Source organism: Sturnus vulgaris, chromosome 10 (assembly GCF_052056855.1).
Source record: "Sturnus vulgaris isolate bStuVul1 chromosome 10, bStuVul1.hap1, whole genome shotgun sequence".
NCBI classification, from domain to species: domain Eukaryota; kingdom Metazoa; phylum Chordata; class Aves; order Passeriformes; family Sturnidae; genus Sturnus; species Sturnus vulgaris.
The window spans coordinates 13,521,086-13,536,971 of record NC_142252.1 but is presented as its reverse complement, the minus strand read 5'-3'; the positions used below and the strand labels follow the sequence as shown (position 1 = coordinate 13,536,971).

The 15,886-nt window shown below is 56.7% G+C and overlaps 1 protein-coding gene across 1 annotated transcript; it reads left to right on the top strand.

The window, feature by feature from the left end:
- Positions 1-3,098: 3,098 nt before the first annotated feature.
- Positions 3,099-5,104, top strand: HES1 (hes family bHLH transcription factor 1). Its single transcript, XM_014888855.2, has 4 exons — positions 3,099-3,326; positions 3,416-3,511; positions 3,591-3,678; positions 4,348-5,104. Exons 1-4 carry the CDS (start codon positions 3,219-3,221, stop codon positions 4,830-4,832), a joined length of 777 nt encoding a protein of 258 aa, XP_014744341.1. The 5' UTR covers positions 3,099-3,218; the 3' UTR covers positions 4,833-5,104.
- The last annotated feature ends 10,782 nt before the right edge of the window (positions 5,105-15,886 follow it).

The following is a 15,886-nucleotide window of genomic DNA, read 5'->3' as shown; positions in this document are numbered from 1 at the left end:
AACTATGAGCAGAGGCAAGTGTGCAGGGCTGTCCAGAGGAGACACCTGTGCCAGGGACATGTCCCTGAGACGCAGCACTTGTTTTCCAGCCTTCAGGGTGGTGACAACTTTGAGCTGTGGCCAGGCTAGGTTTTCAGCCTGTGACCCAAAGAGGAAAGGCTTGCTGTGCCATTCCTGGGATCCAGCTTGCAACCTAACTCTTACAAGCCACTTCGTTTCTATTTTCTGTATTTCCTAGGATCCTTCAAGCTTTGGATATTGAAACACTTGGATCTCTATAAGCACATTTTGCTCATCTTGGCTGCTTCCTAAAGGACTGGAGAGCAGGCATGGCCAACCCTGCCACCTCCTCACCTCCTGCGTGCTGCACCAGCAGCAGCATCCTATTTTATTCCTTCCCACCCCTGGGCCTGTGCCCAGGACTAGTCTAAATTTTCTTGCCAGCACATTTTTCCTCCAAGATATTCTGCCAGTCAGTAAAGCCCTGATGCATTGACTAAAGGTTCTTCCCAAATCTGTTTTGGACAATTCCCAATTTGTAATCCAAGATGACTGCCGGAGCAAAGCAAAAAAACATTTTGAGAGGACTGTGGGACAAGGAACATCCCAGTCCCTGAGGCAGTCCCTTATCTCAGGTTTTCACCTCCCCCTAGACACCTCTTTCACAAGAGAAGGCGGGGCTAGAGATGCCCAGATCCTCTCAGTGGTTAGAAACCTCTTCACTACCGCCTTCCAGCCTAAAGTTGGCCTCAGCCATTTCATTTCCAGAGACATCCTTCCATGCAAATCCTCCCCTTCCTCTCCTGATCCCTGGGGAATTCACAAGTATACGTGCTTCCGCTTGGAGATCACAACCCTTGCACATGAAGGCATTTCACAGCAGCAGGCAGGCGGAGGAGGAGATGCGGAGCTGGGACACGCCAGCGTCGCTGCTCCCACTGCCCCGCGCAGCACTCGCTGATGGATCTAAGAAGCCTCCCTCGAAGCAGAGGCTTTTAGAGCCCAGTCCCCACAGCCCGGCTCCTCACACACCCCAGAAAGCGAAAGGCACCCGCAGGCTCAGCAGTGAGCAGCAAAGGGAGCTGCCGCCAGGCAATTCCCAGGTCGCCGGGGTGGGCGAGGGCTGGCAACCCCTAATGACAGCCTGTCCTTGCTGCCTGCCCCGCTCTCGTCCCACAGAGACACCGACCTGTTGCCGGCAATTACAGGCGGTTTGCAGCTCCTCGGCTACCACAAACACAGACATAATTGCAGCCTGTTCTCACTCCGGCCGGGAGGGACCGGGCTGCCGCATGTCCTCAGCCCTTTGCAAATCCCCGCAGGAGGGAGAGAGAATACCAGCTCAGTAATTGTCATAACTTTCTTCCCCACCAATATATGCAAAGATCAGCACTAGAAGAAATATTGATCCAGCGGAGAAGTTTCTAAGCTCTCCAAAAACAAAGTGCAGTTTTCACGCAAATCTGTTGTCTCCAATTTCCCCAGGAAGGTAACTGTGAAAGTGCTTTTCAGCACTGACTTCCCAGTGCAGTCTCGGTCTTTTCCTCACACGAGTTTGTCCAGCTGCCTAGATAATTGAAACTTACGTCAAATATTGTTCATCTGAAGTTAAACCTTACACGCTGAAGGTTGCCTTCCTTTTTTCTTTTTTTTCCTTTTTTTTCTTTTTTTTTTAGTCAAAAGGCTTGTGGCTCCATCAAGGAGCTGAAAAAAAAGCCTGGATTTGTACTTTTCCGCAGTTTAAAACATGACACTCTCCCTTTTATTTATTTTTCTTTTTTTAAACTCTGAAGGCTCAGCAGGCAAGCCTCTGCAGGGACAAGGGCTTTGCACCGGTGAGATCTGCAAACATGTCTCTTCTTTCTTGAACTTTATTTTTCTCACGGTCTCTGAAAAGGCAAGATCGGGTGATACGTGTGGGATTGGCCCTGTACAGGTGCAGATCAGGTACAAGAGGAGGTGGAAAAACATTACTGTGTATACTCAAGAAAAAAAAAGAGAGAGAGAGAGACAGAGAGAAAGAGCGAGTGAGCACATTTTTGAATAGGCCAGGTCTAGTTCTTGGCAGGATGACTCAGGCCTAGCTGGCAGACTATGGGAATAGGAGTGTGAGAAAGTCAGTCAAGCGGAGGGGAGAAAAAAAGGATTCAAGTCCTCAGGCAAAATACTTTTTTTTTTCTTTTTCTTTTTTTTTTTAAGTAACCCACAAACTGTCCAAACCAGCCGGAGGTGGCAGCAGGGTGGCTGGGCCAGGGCCGAGGGACAGGCACCTCCCTCCCTGCGGTTTCGCCTGCGCCCCGCGATGTCAGCGCACGCACCACCGCGTCTGTGCCCGCGCCGCCAGCCTGGCGTGCGAGCCGGGCACCAGAACCCACGGCGGCGACCTGAGCGTGCCTCCTGCCCTCCGCCCTGAGTGTGCCACCGCGCACCTGCCCCGTGCCCGCGCTCCTCCGGGCACCGGCCCCGCCCAGCCCCGGGCACACCTGCGGGGACAGGGGCAGCACCACGTGGCATTGCCCGAGCGGGCGTGGGGACAACCTGGGCGACCGGGGGAGAGGCGGTCTGCTGCGGGGAGACCTGGGTTGCCCTGGGGAGATCTGGGCGACCGCGGCAATGCTGCGGGCACCGTAAGAGGACGCAGCCACCGCGGCGCGCTCCGCGGCTCGCCGCAGCCCCCGCACACAGTAGCTGCGCCCCTGCCACCACAGCTGGGCCAAGCCCGCCGCGTCCCGGCCATCACCCCGGAGGGCCGCGGCCCCCCACAGCGCAGCCCGCCCCGGGGCCGGCGGTGCTCGAGGGGAGCGGGCGGGGCCGCGCCTGCCACGGGCGCCAATTAACCCGGTAATTAGCGCGGCGCTCCCCGCGCCCCCCCCCGCCGCGGGCGGTGCCCAAGGGGTTAAACCGCGGCCGCCCGCCCCGCGCCATTGGCCGGCGGCCGCCGCGCGGCGCGCAGCCAATGGGCGGGCGCCGTCCACGAGCGGGGCCGCGTGCGGGCGGCGCCCATTGGCTGGGCGCGAGTGTGGGAACGGCGGCGGGGGACGTTTCACACGAGCCGCGCGCGTGCGGCGCGCGCTATATAAGTAGGGGCGGCCAAGGGCGCGCGGCACCCGCGCCCCGCCGGCCCCGCCGCCGCCGCCCCGAGCGCTCCCGCACGGCCCGGCCCTGCACGGCCCCCCCACTGCCGCCGCCGCCGCGGCGCCTCTTCCCGGCGGCGCACCATGCCGGCCGACCTGATGGAGAAGAGCAGCGCCTCGCCGGTGGCCGCCACCCCCGCCAGCGTCAATGCGACGCCCGACAAGCCGAAGACGGCGGCGGAGCACCGCAAGGTAAGGACGGCCGGGATGGGACGGGACGGGACGGAACGGGCAGCGCCGGGCGGAGCCGCGCCGGACGCTGACTGTCGCCTCTCTTGCAGTCCTCTAAGCCCATCATGGAGAAGCGGCGGCGGGCGCGCATCAATGAGAGCCTGGGGCAGCTGAAGACGCTCATCCTGGACGCGCTGAAGAAGGATGTAAGGAGGGGGGTCGGGATGGGGGGTGCGGGGGCAAACTGCGCTGCCGGGCCGGTCTGACCCCCGCCTGTTCCCGCAGAGCTCCCGGCATTCCAAGCTGGAGAAGGCCGACATTCTGGAGATGACCGTCAAGCACCTGCGGAGCCTCCAGCGAGCCCAGATGACTGGTGAGTCCCAAGGGAGAACCAGAGAGAGGGAGCTGGGGTGGCGCTGCCTGCAACCCGGGTGCTGGGGACATCGCACACTCTGCCTGCCTGCTCGGTGGAGAGGGGAGCAGGAGCGCCAGGCTCTGCACCTGCATCCCCAGGGAGTGATGGAGGGAGAGTACTGTGTTCTGTACCTTTATTCTTGGTTGTTCTGCATCTGAATTCTGTATACTGGAGAATCATGGGGGACACAATGCTCCGTCCCTGCTACTGGGGGATGCTGAGGGGCAGCGTGTTTTGCGCTAGTATCCCCAGTAAGGCGATGCTGGGAAGGTCACTGTTGTTTGTGCATTTCTGGTGCTGGAGGTCACTGGGAGGGCTGCAGTCCCAGCTTAAGTTCCCTCTGCTAGCAGACCTGTGCTCCACACATGGATCAGTTTTGGCGGTGTGAGAGGCACAAGAACTACTAGAGGGGACTGGGTCCCTGGTGCTGGTGGACTTGGTAGCAGAGGGGCTGTGCTTTCCATCCAAATTCTTGGCACTTGGGAACACAAGACATACCGCCAGAGGGGCTGCTTTCCCCATCTGGATTCCTAGCTCAGAGGGGCTGTAGGATGCAGTGCTGGTGGGCTGTGCACCCCTCTTCCTTGTGGAGCCTGCTGACTGCTGTGTTCCTCTCTCCTCTCACAGCTGCCTTGAGCACAGACCCCACAGTACTGGGCAAGTACCGAGCCGGCTTCAGCGAGTGCATGAACGAGGTGACACGGTTCCTCTCCACCTGCGAGGGCGTCAACACTGAGGTGCGCACCCGGCTCCTGGGCCACCTGGCCAGCTGCATGACCCAGATCAACACCATGAACTACCCTGCGCCCCCCCCGCCGCCCCCGTTGCCACCAGCCGCAGCCTTTGGGCCACCCCTGGTTCCTCCAGGCAGTGGTGTGGGGCCGCTCCCGGGCATGCCCTGCAAGCCGGGTGCCGATGCAGCCAAGGTGTACGGTGGCTTCCAGCTGCTTCCAGCCTCTGATGGGCAGTTTGCCTTCCTCATCCCCAGCACTGCCTTTGCTCCTGGTGGAGCTGTGCTGCCTCTGTATGGTGGCCCACCCACAGCTGCCACTGCTGCCTCGCCACCAGGCCCACCACCCGGCACAGCCGACTCAGTCTGGAGACCTTGGTGAGGGTGGCGGGCACCGGACTGGACTTGGCACTGCACCCCGTGCTGCTGGCACGGCTGTATATAGATTATATGTTCATATTGGATTGTGCCTTTGTACCATAGCACTCCCTTGACAGTGTTTCGTGTTTTACACGAGATCTTTTTTCTTACTTTCCTCCCCTTCCTTATGTGACACCAAAGATTGGGGGTTTGTTTTTTGGTTGGGATTTTTTTTTTTTTGAATGCTCTTAAAATAAAACTTTCCCTTCCATTTTGGAAGGCCTTTGGAGAAAATTGGAGCTCTGGCATGTGTGCATAGGAGGGAGCTCAGTTCCTGGCTGCCTGTGGATCTTGCTGCTCCAGGGCTGCCTCTTCCTGCTTGCCAGGCTGGAGCTGTCACTCAGACCCTCTGTCCCCTCTGTCTTGTGAAATCACCTGGCCCCTCTCCCTGCCCTGGAGCAGATGTAATTACTGCTTCTTTGGGAGCAGCTCAATTAATCAGACTTGTTAAAAGGAGCTTGTATTTGCAGAGCTGGTGAATGTGCTATGGGAAGCACCTCTGCTCTGTTCTGGCACCTCGGGCTGATGGAGTTGGTGTAGCTGCCCAAGTGAGCCTCCTGCTCTGGACCCGGAGGAGCCTGCTTCTCAGGCTGTAGTGTAAATTGCAAGTGACTCCAGTCAGTTGATTGAGAGAGCGGTGCCTGCCAGCTTCTCGTGTTACAAAAGCAGTGGCTCTCCACAGGACAAGCCTGACATGAGTGTGCCTGTCTCCTGGCTGACGGGCTGCAGCAGGCGCTGGGCACCACCTCCACCTGGACTTAAAAGCATAGAGCTGTTCCTGACCCTGAGCACCAGCCAAGCTCTGCTTGATGATTAATGATTTGCATGTGGTTTTGATAGAGTTGGGCATTTCCTCTGCTGTTATATGGAAAACACGTGGCCGAGGGAGTGATGTGGGGCTGCAGGGAGTCTGTAATCATGTGCTGCAGCTGACCCCTGTGACTTGGGGATGCCCTGTTTCCAGGCAAGATGCAAGCCATAGATAGTGGCGAGCAGCAGTCTCAGGTTACAGCTTGCATGGCCTTTCTTAACAAGTCCTAACTCAGAGCGGACAGCTTTAAGATGTGCCAGGATCCACTGAGGTTTCCGTCCAAATCCTGCTGCAAAAGCTTGTTGGATTTTGTCTGGATCAGCCAGGTGCTTGAATGTATCCAGGTGCTGGGGAAATGAAAGCTGGGGAGAGTGAGACCAGATGGATTAAATCTGCTGGGGTTTGACTCCCCAGCTTTGCTCCTGAAAAAGAAACTTATTCACCTGATCTCAAAATACAAAAATATATCCTGGGAAAGGGGGTGGTATATGCCTGGGATATCTCTCTTTGCAGGGTATACTGATGAGCCTGGGGGCAGTGGCAGCCTTTTTTTTTTTTTTTTTTTTAAAAAGAGCTGGTTTCCCTGGCATGAACTTTTCCTGCTCTTTCTCCTCCAACACCTTTCTGGCCTGCCTGCATTGCCACCCTCTCAGAGGCATCTCACAAACAGGCTTTGTGTGCAAAGCTTGGGAATATCAGATTTGCTGCCCCAAGGCAGGTGTGTAGCTGTACTGGCTGAGCTTTCCTTCCCTTCCACCACCCAGAGTGTCACCTTTCTGCAGTGGAGGTACTGAGGGTAGGACTGAACCCACCTTGTGTTCAGAGAAGTGCTCACAGGACCTGTCTCAGAATTGCATCAGACCAACTCCTGTTGCTGGATGGCTTGTGTGGAGCTGATGCAGACCAGTAATGCATCTGTATAAGAGTGAATGCTGTTCCATCTGAGCAGTCTTCATTTTCTGCTGAAGCAGTTGGTTTGGAAAGCACATTAGAAAAAAGAGACTTTGCTGTAGGCTAATGGAGAACATACAGCAGATCCCAGAGTGAAAGACAAGATGAACCTATTTGCTAATGGAGTTTAAATAGCCTAGTATAAAGCAGATATGGCATGCTTGGACTGGTTTCTCTAAAGCTTACTCTGTTTACTCTATCCCACAGCCTGTTGACATGAGAGATCTGCTTGAGTTTGTGAGCTTTAAGGGGATCAGAGCAATTCCCAAGAGCTGTGCTCTTGGTGCCAGTTCACTGAGCCCGTGACAAATTGGGATGACAAATGCAGGCTGTGGGTCTGTGGATCATTGTGTGTGGGAATTCTCCTTCAGGTGCAGCAAATGCCTTTAAACTGATGCTGTGGGATGAGCAGGTAAGGGAGGGGTGGGGAGTGTCAGGGAAGGTACAGGGCTGAGCTATGACCCTGTATGGGCTTAGTGCTGCCAGATGGGATGCAGCTTCTGTTGGCTTCCCTGGGCACCTTGCTGAGCCCTGTCTGCCAGTGGAGAGGATCCTGAGAAGGGCTGGAGGCATGTCTCTCTGTCATGACCACTCTTGGGTTGGTCAGCACTTTACCATAATCCGATGGGTGCATTTGCAGACCAGAGGGTGCTGACCTGTGGAAGGAGCAGTGCACCTGCACGGGGGTCCGTGGGCGGGGGGGCTTTTCCTGCTTTCCAGCACCCTGCCTTGCCCCCCGCCCACCACGGGACTTACAGCCCCGGCTGCCCCTCGCATGCCCGCAGCTCCCTTCCATCTGCTGCTGCTGCCATCCCGGGAAACCTGTCATTAAAGTCAATTAACTTTTCCCACACTCCTCGTGAGCGGTGCAAAAGCCCCTCCTTGCTTCCTCCTTGGCTCTTAAGTGCTACCATATGGCACAGGCCCCCGCGCCCCCCCACGCCCGCCCTGCCTTTGATTCCAGCCAGACAGCCGGAGCTTTATGATTTAAGCCGGGAGAGCCCTCGTACCAAGCCCTGGGCCGCTCTGCGGCCAAGGTGGTTTTTTTAGCAGGCAAGGCTGTTTTCTGGCAGGAAATGAATAGCTCCCAGATGAGCTCAGGAACCTGAGAGGTCGTGAGAAAGGAGCGAACCCCCGGCGCGGTGGCGGGCTGCCAGCGGTGTGGGGAGCGCGGGAGGGAGCGCGCCGCTGCCGCCGCACACGAGCGCGCCCGGCCCCCGCTGGCAGGCGGCGGGGCCGGACGCCGGCAGCCCGCGGCCGCACGCCGCCCGCACGCCGAGCCCGAGCCCCGGCCCTGCGGCGGCACAGCCCCCCGGCCGCCTGTCCCCAACCATCGCCGCGCTCTGCCAAGGGCCCGCGGCCGACGGCTGACCTTGGGCTGCCGTCCAGGCGTCCGGCCCGCAGCGAGCGTGGGGTGGTGGAAAAGCAGCCTGGCAGCCGCGCTGAGGTTTGGGGGAGACGGGACGAGAGTTCCCCCGGGAGCAGCGCTGCAAACCTGCCTGGGGGCTGCGTGCAACGGGGCGTGTGAGCGGGTTGGAGAGACTGCGGGGGCCGGGATGCTCCAGCCCCATGGCTTCCAGCTGAGACACACATCCCGATGGTGGGACCGGACTTGCCAGCCCGTGGCTCTAGCTTGCACCAGCAGCCCCCTTTGCTCTGCCGCTGCCCCTGGGGCAGGGAAGGGGACCTGTGATTTACAAGGGTGACGTGTTTTACTTAAAACAAGTCAAACAAAAGCCCGGTTTGTTTTGCGGAGTACAGACTTCCTGGGGGGATCAGCCCAGACAAATGACTCCACTCCCATTTATTAAACATTTGTGGCCCTGCGATCAGCTGGTGCTGGGAACGGCTGGGACAATCTTCTCCCCTTCCCAGCCTCTGCAGCAGGAGTGATTTCTGACGTCTCTGAACAAGCAGAGCTGTGCCCCAGGGGTACCAGCTCCCCATTCCAGTTCCTTTCAGGTATCCGGGGACGGTGATATGATACACATAGACCATAGCTTCTGGACAATTCTCCTGCTCAGCCCTGCACCAGCATCCACACTGAGCACTGGGAGCAGGCTGGGGGCACATGTCCCTTGTGCTAGCACCATATGAGGATTGTGAGGGGGCTGTGTGGCACTGAAGGGGTGCGGGGTTGGAGGGGGCCTGCTCCTGGTGTGTTTGCTAAGGGGAGTGGAGGGGCAGCAGGGCAGAGGTGCTGTTGCTGAAGGACAGCCTTGGAGGTAGGGCTACCTGCAATCTGTAATGATTAGGAAGCTGCTCCCAGGAGGGGTTTATTGCCAATAAAGCCAGCTCAGCACAACTGCTGGGGCATTAACCCTTATCTGCCTGGCGCGATAAGAGCCCTGGGCTTTGCCTTCCGGCCCCAAGAGAGCAAACACCCGCCACAGGGCATGGTACAGACTGCACCATGCCCTGTCACCCTGGGGACACAGCCAACATCCTGTGTGGGTGGGACGCGCCGCCCCTGCACGTGCTCCCAAAGCCCCTGGCCCCGGCTCCCCCCGCCTGCTGCCCTGCACACAGGGGTGAGCAGCCGGAGCCGCAGGGGTGAAGGCTCTGTACCCAAACTCCCGAGGGGTTCAGCTGTACAAAAGCAGTATCCCGCTTAATTAAAAGCAGACGTGCTGTAATGAGCCTGCCAGCACAACAGCGTGGCTCAGGCAGTGCTGCTAGAACAGAGGCTGGGACTCAGCCTCACTGCAGGACTGAGACATGAGGTGGCTCAGGGGCTGCGAGCCGGGGCTGGGAGCCAGGGCTGGGTCACCCTGTGACTGCCTGCAAAGCCATGTCTTTCTCCGTGTCCTTCCAGCCCCGCCAAGAAAACACAGCCTGTCTGATCCAGCCTGCTGTTGCCTAGCACCTCAACAAAACTCATCCCTAAAATTGCTCCTGGAGCGGGGCCTCTGCTGGGTTCTTTCCCTCAGGTGGGGTCATGCACCATCCCTGGGCTGTTGGCTCCCATGCCCAGCTGTGGCATCCCAGCCACGCTGGTATCAGGACAAACAGTGATCGTGCCTGCCCTGCAAGGGGGCATCTCCCAGGCTGTGCCAGGAGGAGGCTGCTCCCTGCTCGGGGCTGGGATGGCACACACTGCTCTGGATGTAGGTGCACTGGGGTGTCTCGCAAGAGCTTTTCCAATGGTGACTTTTTTTTTTTTCTGTTGTTTTGTCAACTTTTTCTTGCTGCTGAGGAAGTCAGAAGTGTTGAGGAATATACTTAGTGCAGGCACCTTGGTGTGCAAGCTGCAGAGTGTTCCCTGGGTAGGGGGAAATGGCTGGAGCTACAGAACAGGAGCTGTGAACTGGCACCAATCGTTTGCCTAACAAAGGACATGGGGACCTGTGGCATAGCCTAGCAGGGAGGTGGCCTATCACCCAGAGACTCTGCAGGACCCAGTGAAGAGTGAGGAGACCCCAGATTAAATATCACCATTAGACCAAGAGGCTCGCACAGCACAGACCGTGAGGGTGTAAAACCCCAGGGATTGCTGTGTTCAGGTCCCTCTCTGGGAACACACAGCTTGACCTGTTGTCATGTCACTGCACCACGATAAAATTAGGAACCAGAGGTCTGGACTCTGTTATGATAAACATGGAGTAGACTCAGGGAATGAAATTTGTCTGACTGTGTGTGTGGGATGTAAAGGGAGTCAAAGGGGGCACCCATTGGCTCACTGGAGCCACCCACTGTGAATGGGCTTTGGTCCCAGCCGTGAAAGTGCAGGGTGGTGTGAGTGTGGCTCCTCAATGCTCAGACAGGAATATCCCATTAAAAAGAAGGCTGTCAGCAATGACTGGAGGCTCCCACAGCTTGTCCCACTGCAGAAGATGGGCTGTAGCTCTGTTCTCTGGAAAACATTATGAGTTCTTGAAACCATAAAACAATCTGGCTGGTGTTTCTCCCTCTGACGCTGGAAATCTGGACAGTGTTTGTAGCAAGAGAGGGAGCAGGATATAGACACATGCCGAACCTTAGTTACATATCTTGCCTGGCTCTGACCCTCACAGACCTGCTGCAGCCCAGGCACAGATAAATCCCCATCTAATTTGGCAGTGCTGACACACATGGGGTATCTGCCAAACAGAGGAATTGGTACTGGGCCCCCCCAGCCCAGCAGCATCCTCACTGATGCTATGACTGGTATAAACCAAGACCAACACAGGCTGATCCTGCCAGGCTTGGGAAACATTTGGCTGTTTTGTATCTCCAGTATTAGGCTGAGCCTCATCCCTACCTCCATCAGCAACAGGCTCGTGTCCGGACCTGGAAGACAACCTGTCTTTGTTCCAGCAGTGAAATGAATCTTGTTTATGGCAGGGAAGAGCAAATGGTCCATTGCACTCAGGCATTCAACAGCTACATGTAAATGCAGGGCAGTACTGGAGACCTGCATGGCTGTGGAAGAGGGGCCAGGACATCCTTCAGGGCTGCATCACAGAGGGTACTGGAGGAGATGAGGAGCCTGGAAGGGAAGGGGGAGCTTTGGCATGATGATGCATCAGGACAAATCCTTCCAATAAGCAGTGTTTCCAACCAAACCAGTCCCCTGCGTGGCGTATGGACAGGGAAATCAGCACTTATCCCTAGCTCTGCATCTGGGAGTGCTCTGGTTGGTCATCAGCTGCACAAGGGTCTCACAGCAAAGACTCCGACAGGCCTGATGGATGCTTCCTTTCTCCCTGCAGCCAAGCCTCGCTCCTCACTGTGGGATCAGTGCTGGTGTGTCCCACAGTACTGAGGAGCTCTGCACTTCCCTTCCCACGGGGCATTTGCTTTCAGCCATCCTTCAACTTTTATTGTGCTTCAAAACAGAGAAGCTGGCAGCTGGACAGCCTGGGCTGGTGTTTCTGAGCAGGCTCCAAGCAGATGTTTGTGCTCACAGAAGGGGCTGGCGCTCCCTGCATTCCCCGCTGGGCTCAGCTGCGTGCGGGCAGGCTGCAGGCAGAGCCTGTGGGCACCCCCTGCCTGCAGTGCTGCTTCTTGGGGCAGCTGCCCCCAGAGATTTGAGAGTGGGTCTGGTGCTGGGCACAGGCTGAGTGGGGTCATGTCTCCTCAGAGGGATGAGGAGCTGGACCACCATGGCCACCCACAGCTGAAGTAATGGATGAAGGCTGTGGGATGAGAGCCCAAAACCAGGGAAACGGGAGAGGGGCATGGCTGAGAGCTGCATTGTGCTTGCTCAGCCAGTGTCACGGTGAGCAAGAGGGTCACAGAGGACCTCTTGGGAAGCTCCTCCCAGGCTGGGTCAGCCCACAGCACAGTCACCACTCTCTCTTCTCTTCTCTTCTCCTCTCATCCTCACCCCCACTGCAGATCTTGCACAGGATAAGGGACTCTCTTATTGCTCAGTGTCTGGAGGACACACTGTAGTTGCAGCTGGTTAACCATCATCCATGTGAAAAAGGACAGGAAAAGGTCTGACAGGATGGACTGTCCGTGGCTCCCATCCTTCACAGGGGAGGCTCAGACCCAGCTGGTTCCATGCACGTGCTGTGGGTTGCTCCAGCCATGGCTCTGATGTCAGCCGTATTTCACAGCTCAGAGCTGGCCCTGTTGTGTTAAAGCCTGACAAGACACCCCTCTCAAAGTAAACACGAGCCAGTTTATTGCTTGCTGGAGTCATTTCCCAGGAAGGTCAGGAGGGTTTTCCTTGGGGCTTGAGTCAGCCTGCTAAGCTCCACTGAGCGGAGGTGTTACAAGAGCACCATGGGCTGGGAAGAACAGCACTGGGCCCTAGAGATGCCTGCAGCCTGCTCTAAACCTTGGAACATAGTCCTGTTTGTCTTCTCTTGCTCTTCAGCGAGCTGTGCTCTGGGTTCCCCCTCCCACTTGTTTATGACAGTGATGCAGAAAATTGTAATGGCTGTAATTGCCAGTGGTTTTCTGACTGCATGTTCACCTGTTTTACTGGGCTGGAGACAAAAAAGCTGAATCCCCTTCCAAGGCCTGAAACTGTGTCATCCCAATGGGCAAGAAAGAGAAGGGGTTAACTTATTTGCGTAAAGAGCATCTGGATGTAAAATAAGACAGATGCACCTCAGGGCAAGGGCAATGCCAGCATCCGTGGGTACTGCCCTGTGACACTGGCTCCCTGCCCCAATGTGTCTGTCTGCACCAGGAAGGCAGCTGGGCACTCCCTCCAGGCTTCATGTGCAGGAGACCAACCCCTGGACAGGCTTCCAGATCAGCTACCACCAATCCCTCTGCAGCCCGGGCAAATTGACAGAAAGCTTCCCCCACGGGCTCAAGCACCACGGACCCGGCTTCTGTGCCGGAGCCGCCCAGCATCCCAGGGGACTGCTCCTGACAGCGTCCCTGCCTCCAGCCGGATGCTGCCAGGAGGCTTTTGGGAAGGGGGAGCTCCACCCTGAGTGTGAGATCCCAGCAGGAGCTCAGTTGCAGCTGCGGCAGGGCTGAGCAAAGCGATGCAAGATGTCTGGAGACGGCCAGCTACCGGCAGGAGCGTGTGGGAGAGGAGCTGCCCTCCACGGGGCTCTGCCTGCGCGGGAGGGACCACACAGAAGCTTCTCCGTCCAGCCCTTCACAGCCTCAGGATGCCTGGAAAGAGGAGCACAGATTTTCCATCCACCCCCGAACTGGGTACCCCCTCCATCCCCCCAAAAGATATGTGAAGGGACAATCTAGCCCCTGGCAGGGGTCTGGGGGAGCTCTGTGTGTGCTGCTGTGTGCTGGGGTGGGTGAGGTATTGGTCTCTGGGGTCACTGTGGCTGAGGAAGTTTTGCATGGGACCCCAGGGATGAGTGAATGAATACTTGGCCGGGCAGAGCCCATGAGGGCAGCCTGGGGAGAAGGGCAGCAGAGCTGAGGCTGGTGTCAGCAGAACACAGTGATGGGGACACCCTGACACCTCACTGTGTGAGCCGGGAAGTGCCAACAGCTGCAGCCCTGCCCAGCCCGTAGAGAAGGACCCTGTGCACAGCCACGTCAGAGCACGTTTGCACAGAGGAGTAAAACTTCAGATGGCGGGTGTTGTTTCAACCCCAGAGCCTCCTCAATAGTGAGTTGCCCTCCGGAGACCTCCCCTCTGGACACAGAATGGAAGTAGCAGCCTCAGCACTTTGTCAGGAGCAGTGAGCTTTCTGCCTCCCCGCCCTGTTGAATAGCTGCAGAATTCATTACAGCCCCGTTTCACTTCTCCCTCCAATTATCCCTCTGGACAATGGGCCGGGGCTGCAGCGGAAGGTCCCTTTCAGGAGGTGCCGGTGGCAGGACATGCTGCTGGGGCTCGGCCGAAAGCTCCTTTGCTGGGGGGCAGTGACCTGAGTCCTGCCAATGCCACTTTTTGGCCGGGGCAGTAAGCGTGCACAGGGTGCCAGGGCTAGCTCAGCACCAGGGAATGGGAGATGCTCCCTGCAGGGCAGGAAGCACTTGGTAGCGAGAGCTACTCCCGGTCTGCATAACACCTGCCATATGTATTGCAGGGTATTCAGTCAAAAGTAAGATACTGAAGATTACTTTAATTAAGTACCAGACTGTCATTTTATCTGTACAAACACAATGATGATTTGGTCCATTTGGCACTTCTCTGCACAGTGACTGTGAAGCCGCCAAAGACCACAGGCACTGCTTGCACTGTGGCTCAATGGACTGAGCTCCTGCAGGTGACACCTTGTATCCAAGGTCCCAGATGTCATTCTCGCTGCACTGGCCACCCAGGTCACCACTCTCCAGCCAGCCACGTATAGGTCTGTCAGCTTCTAAGGTGAAGAAACAGGCACCAGAGCCATTGGGGTTCTCTGAGAGCCTGGAGCTGGTGTTGAGGATCATGGGATGGATGTGGGTAAGGGCTGGCCTTCACCGGTCCCTCCCTGGCAGCTTGGAGAGGCCCCTCATTTCCTGAGATGCTCAGCCTCAACCATCCCATTGCACAGCTCCCCAGAGCCTTCCTCCTGCCCGAAGAGCAGAACTCACGAAGGGAGGTTTGAGGGGGGATTATGCTCAGAGTAAAATTTGGTGTGGGGAAAGAGAAAAGGGGCACATGCCCAAAAGTCTTCAGGCTTCCTTGAGGCATTTGCAGCTGTACAGGCAGGGAGGTTTGTGTAGCCTTTTGTTTGTTTATTCCTTCCGCCTCTGGCTTTGCAAGATTTAAGGGCTGTTTTGGAGGAGCTGACACAGCAGACTGACTTTGCACCAACAGGTCCAATCCTGACACACTTGAAGCCATCACCAAAGCAGGCTGTGCCCAAGCTGGAGAGCCTGCAGAGAAACCCCGGGAGAGCGAGACAAGGACCGAGGACGTTTCCGATGGAGGCAGACAGGACACTCAGCCTACTTAGTTTATCAGGAAGAAGATCAAGAGGTGGCTTGATTACAGTCACAAGGACCTTGGTGCGTAAAGTATCCTGGCAGAAATAACAAACCAGGTACTTAAGAGCTCTTTAATCTAGTAGGGAAAGGCAAAACAAGGGCCAATTGCTCCACATTTCCAGCAGTCCAGGTGATTAACTCCAGAAGGAGAGGCAGGAACATAGGCTGACTCCCCAGGCTGCTGCGAGGGAGACTGCCTGGGAACTCACACCTCAGTATTACCTGGAGCAACATATTTTACCTTAACATAAGCTGCAATAAACTTTTGGGGACGGCAGAAAGGCTCAGAGCTGTGACAGCATTGGGTCCCCTCTGCTTGGGCTTCAGAGGGCACATCTCGTCTGGTGAGGTGGTCACCACTGGTCCTTGGGACAAGGCAGAGGACATGTGGCACTGTTCAGGAGCAGTGGATAGGGTCACATGGGGTGCGTGGCTCTGGCCAGAGAATCTGCAGAATGGTGTTTCCATTGAGAATGCAGCTCTTAGTGCCCAGGGGATCTCCCAAGTGCTGATCTTCCAACTCCTGAGCAGAAGGACAATTGATTCCCTCTCTGCAAGCTCACAAACCTGACCAAAAGCTCCTGAGGCCGCTGAGGAGCTGGATCACCCAGCAACCAGCAGCACTCAGAGCAGATCCTGATAATATGCCCCTGGGATCTCCCAGTGGACACAACAGGTACTGAGCAGCCCCACCTCCATCATGCCAAAAGCATGGTGAAGCAGGAGGAACAGAGTCCTTATCTCATGGAGCCATTCATGTTTCTATTTAAATCCTACTATCCCCTCATTTTTGCAATTTTTCTGGTTAAAAATCAACAGCCCAGCCAAGGCCTTGTTGCAAAGCATTGGGAAGAGCCCTGGCCCGAGGCTGTGGCGTGGGGACCCTGCGTGCAGCCCTGATGCCCGGCGTGCTGCCAGTG

Bases quoted from the DNA above. Each gene is read 5' to 3' on its own strand.
- HES1 (XM_014888855.2), top strand. From the start codon at position 3,219: ATGCCGGCCGACCTGATGGAGAAGAGCAGCGCCTCGCCGGTGGCCGCC. The intron at 3,327-3,415 runs GTAAGGACGGCC...CCTCTCTTGCAG, and splicing joins CGGCGGCGGAGCACCGCAAG to TCCTCTAAGCCCATCATGGA. The intron at 3,512-3,590 runs GTAAGGAGGGGG...CTGTTCCCGCAG, and splicing joins TGGACGCGCTGAAGAAGGAT to AGCTCCCGGCATTCCAAGCT.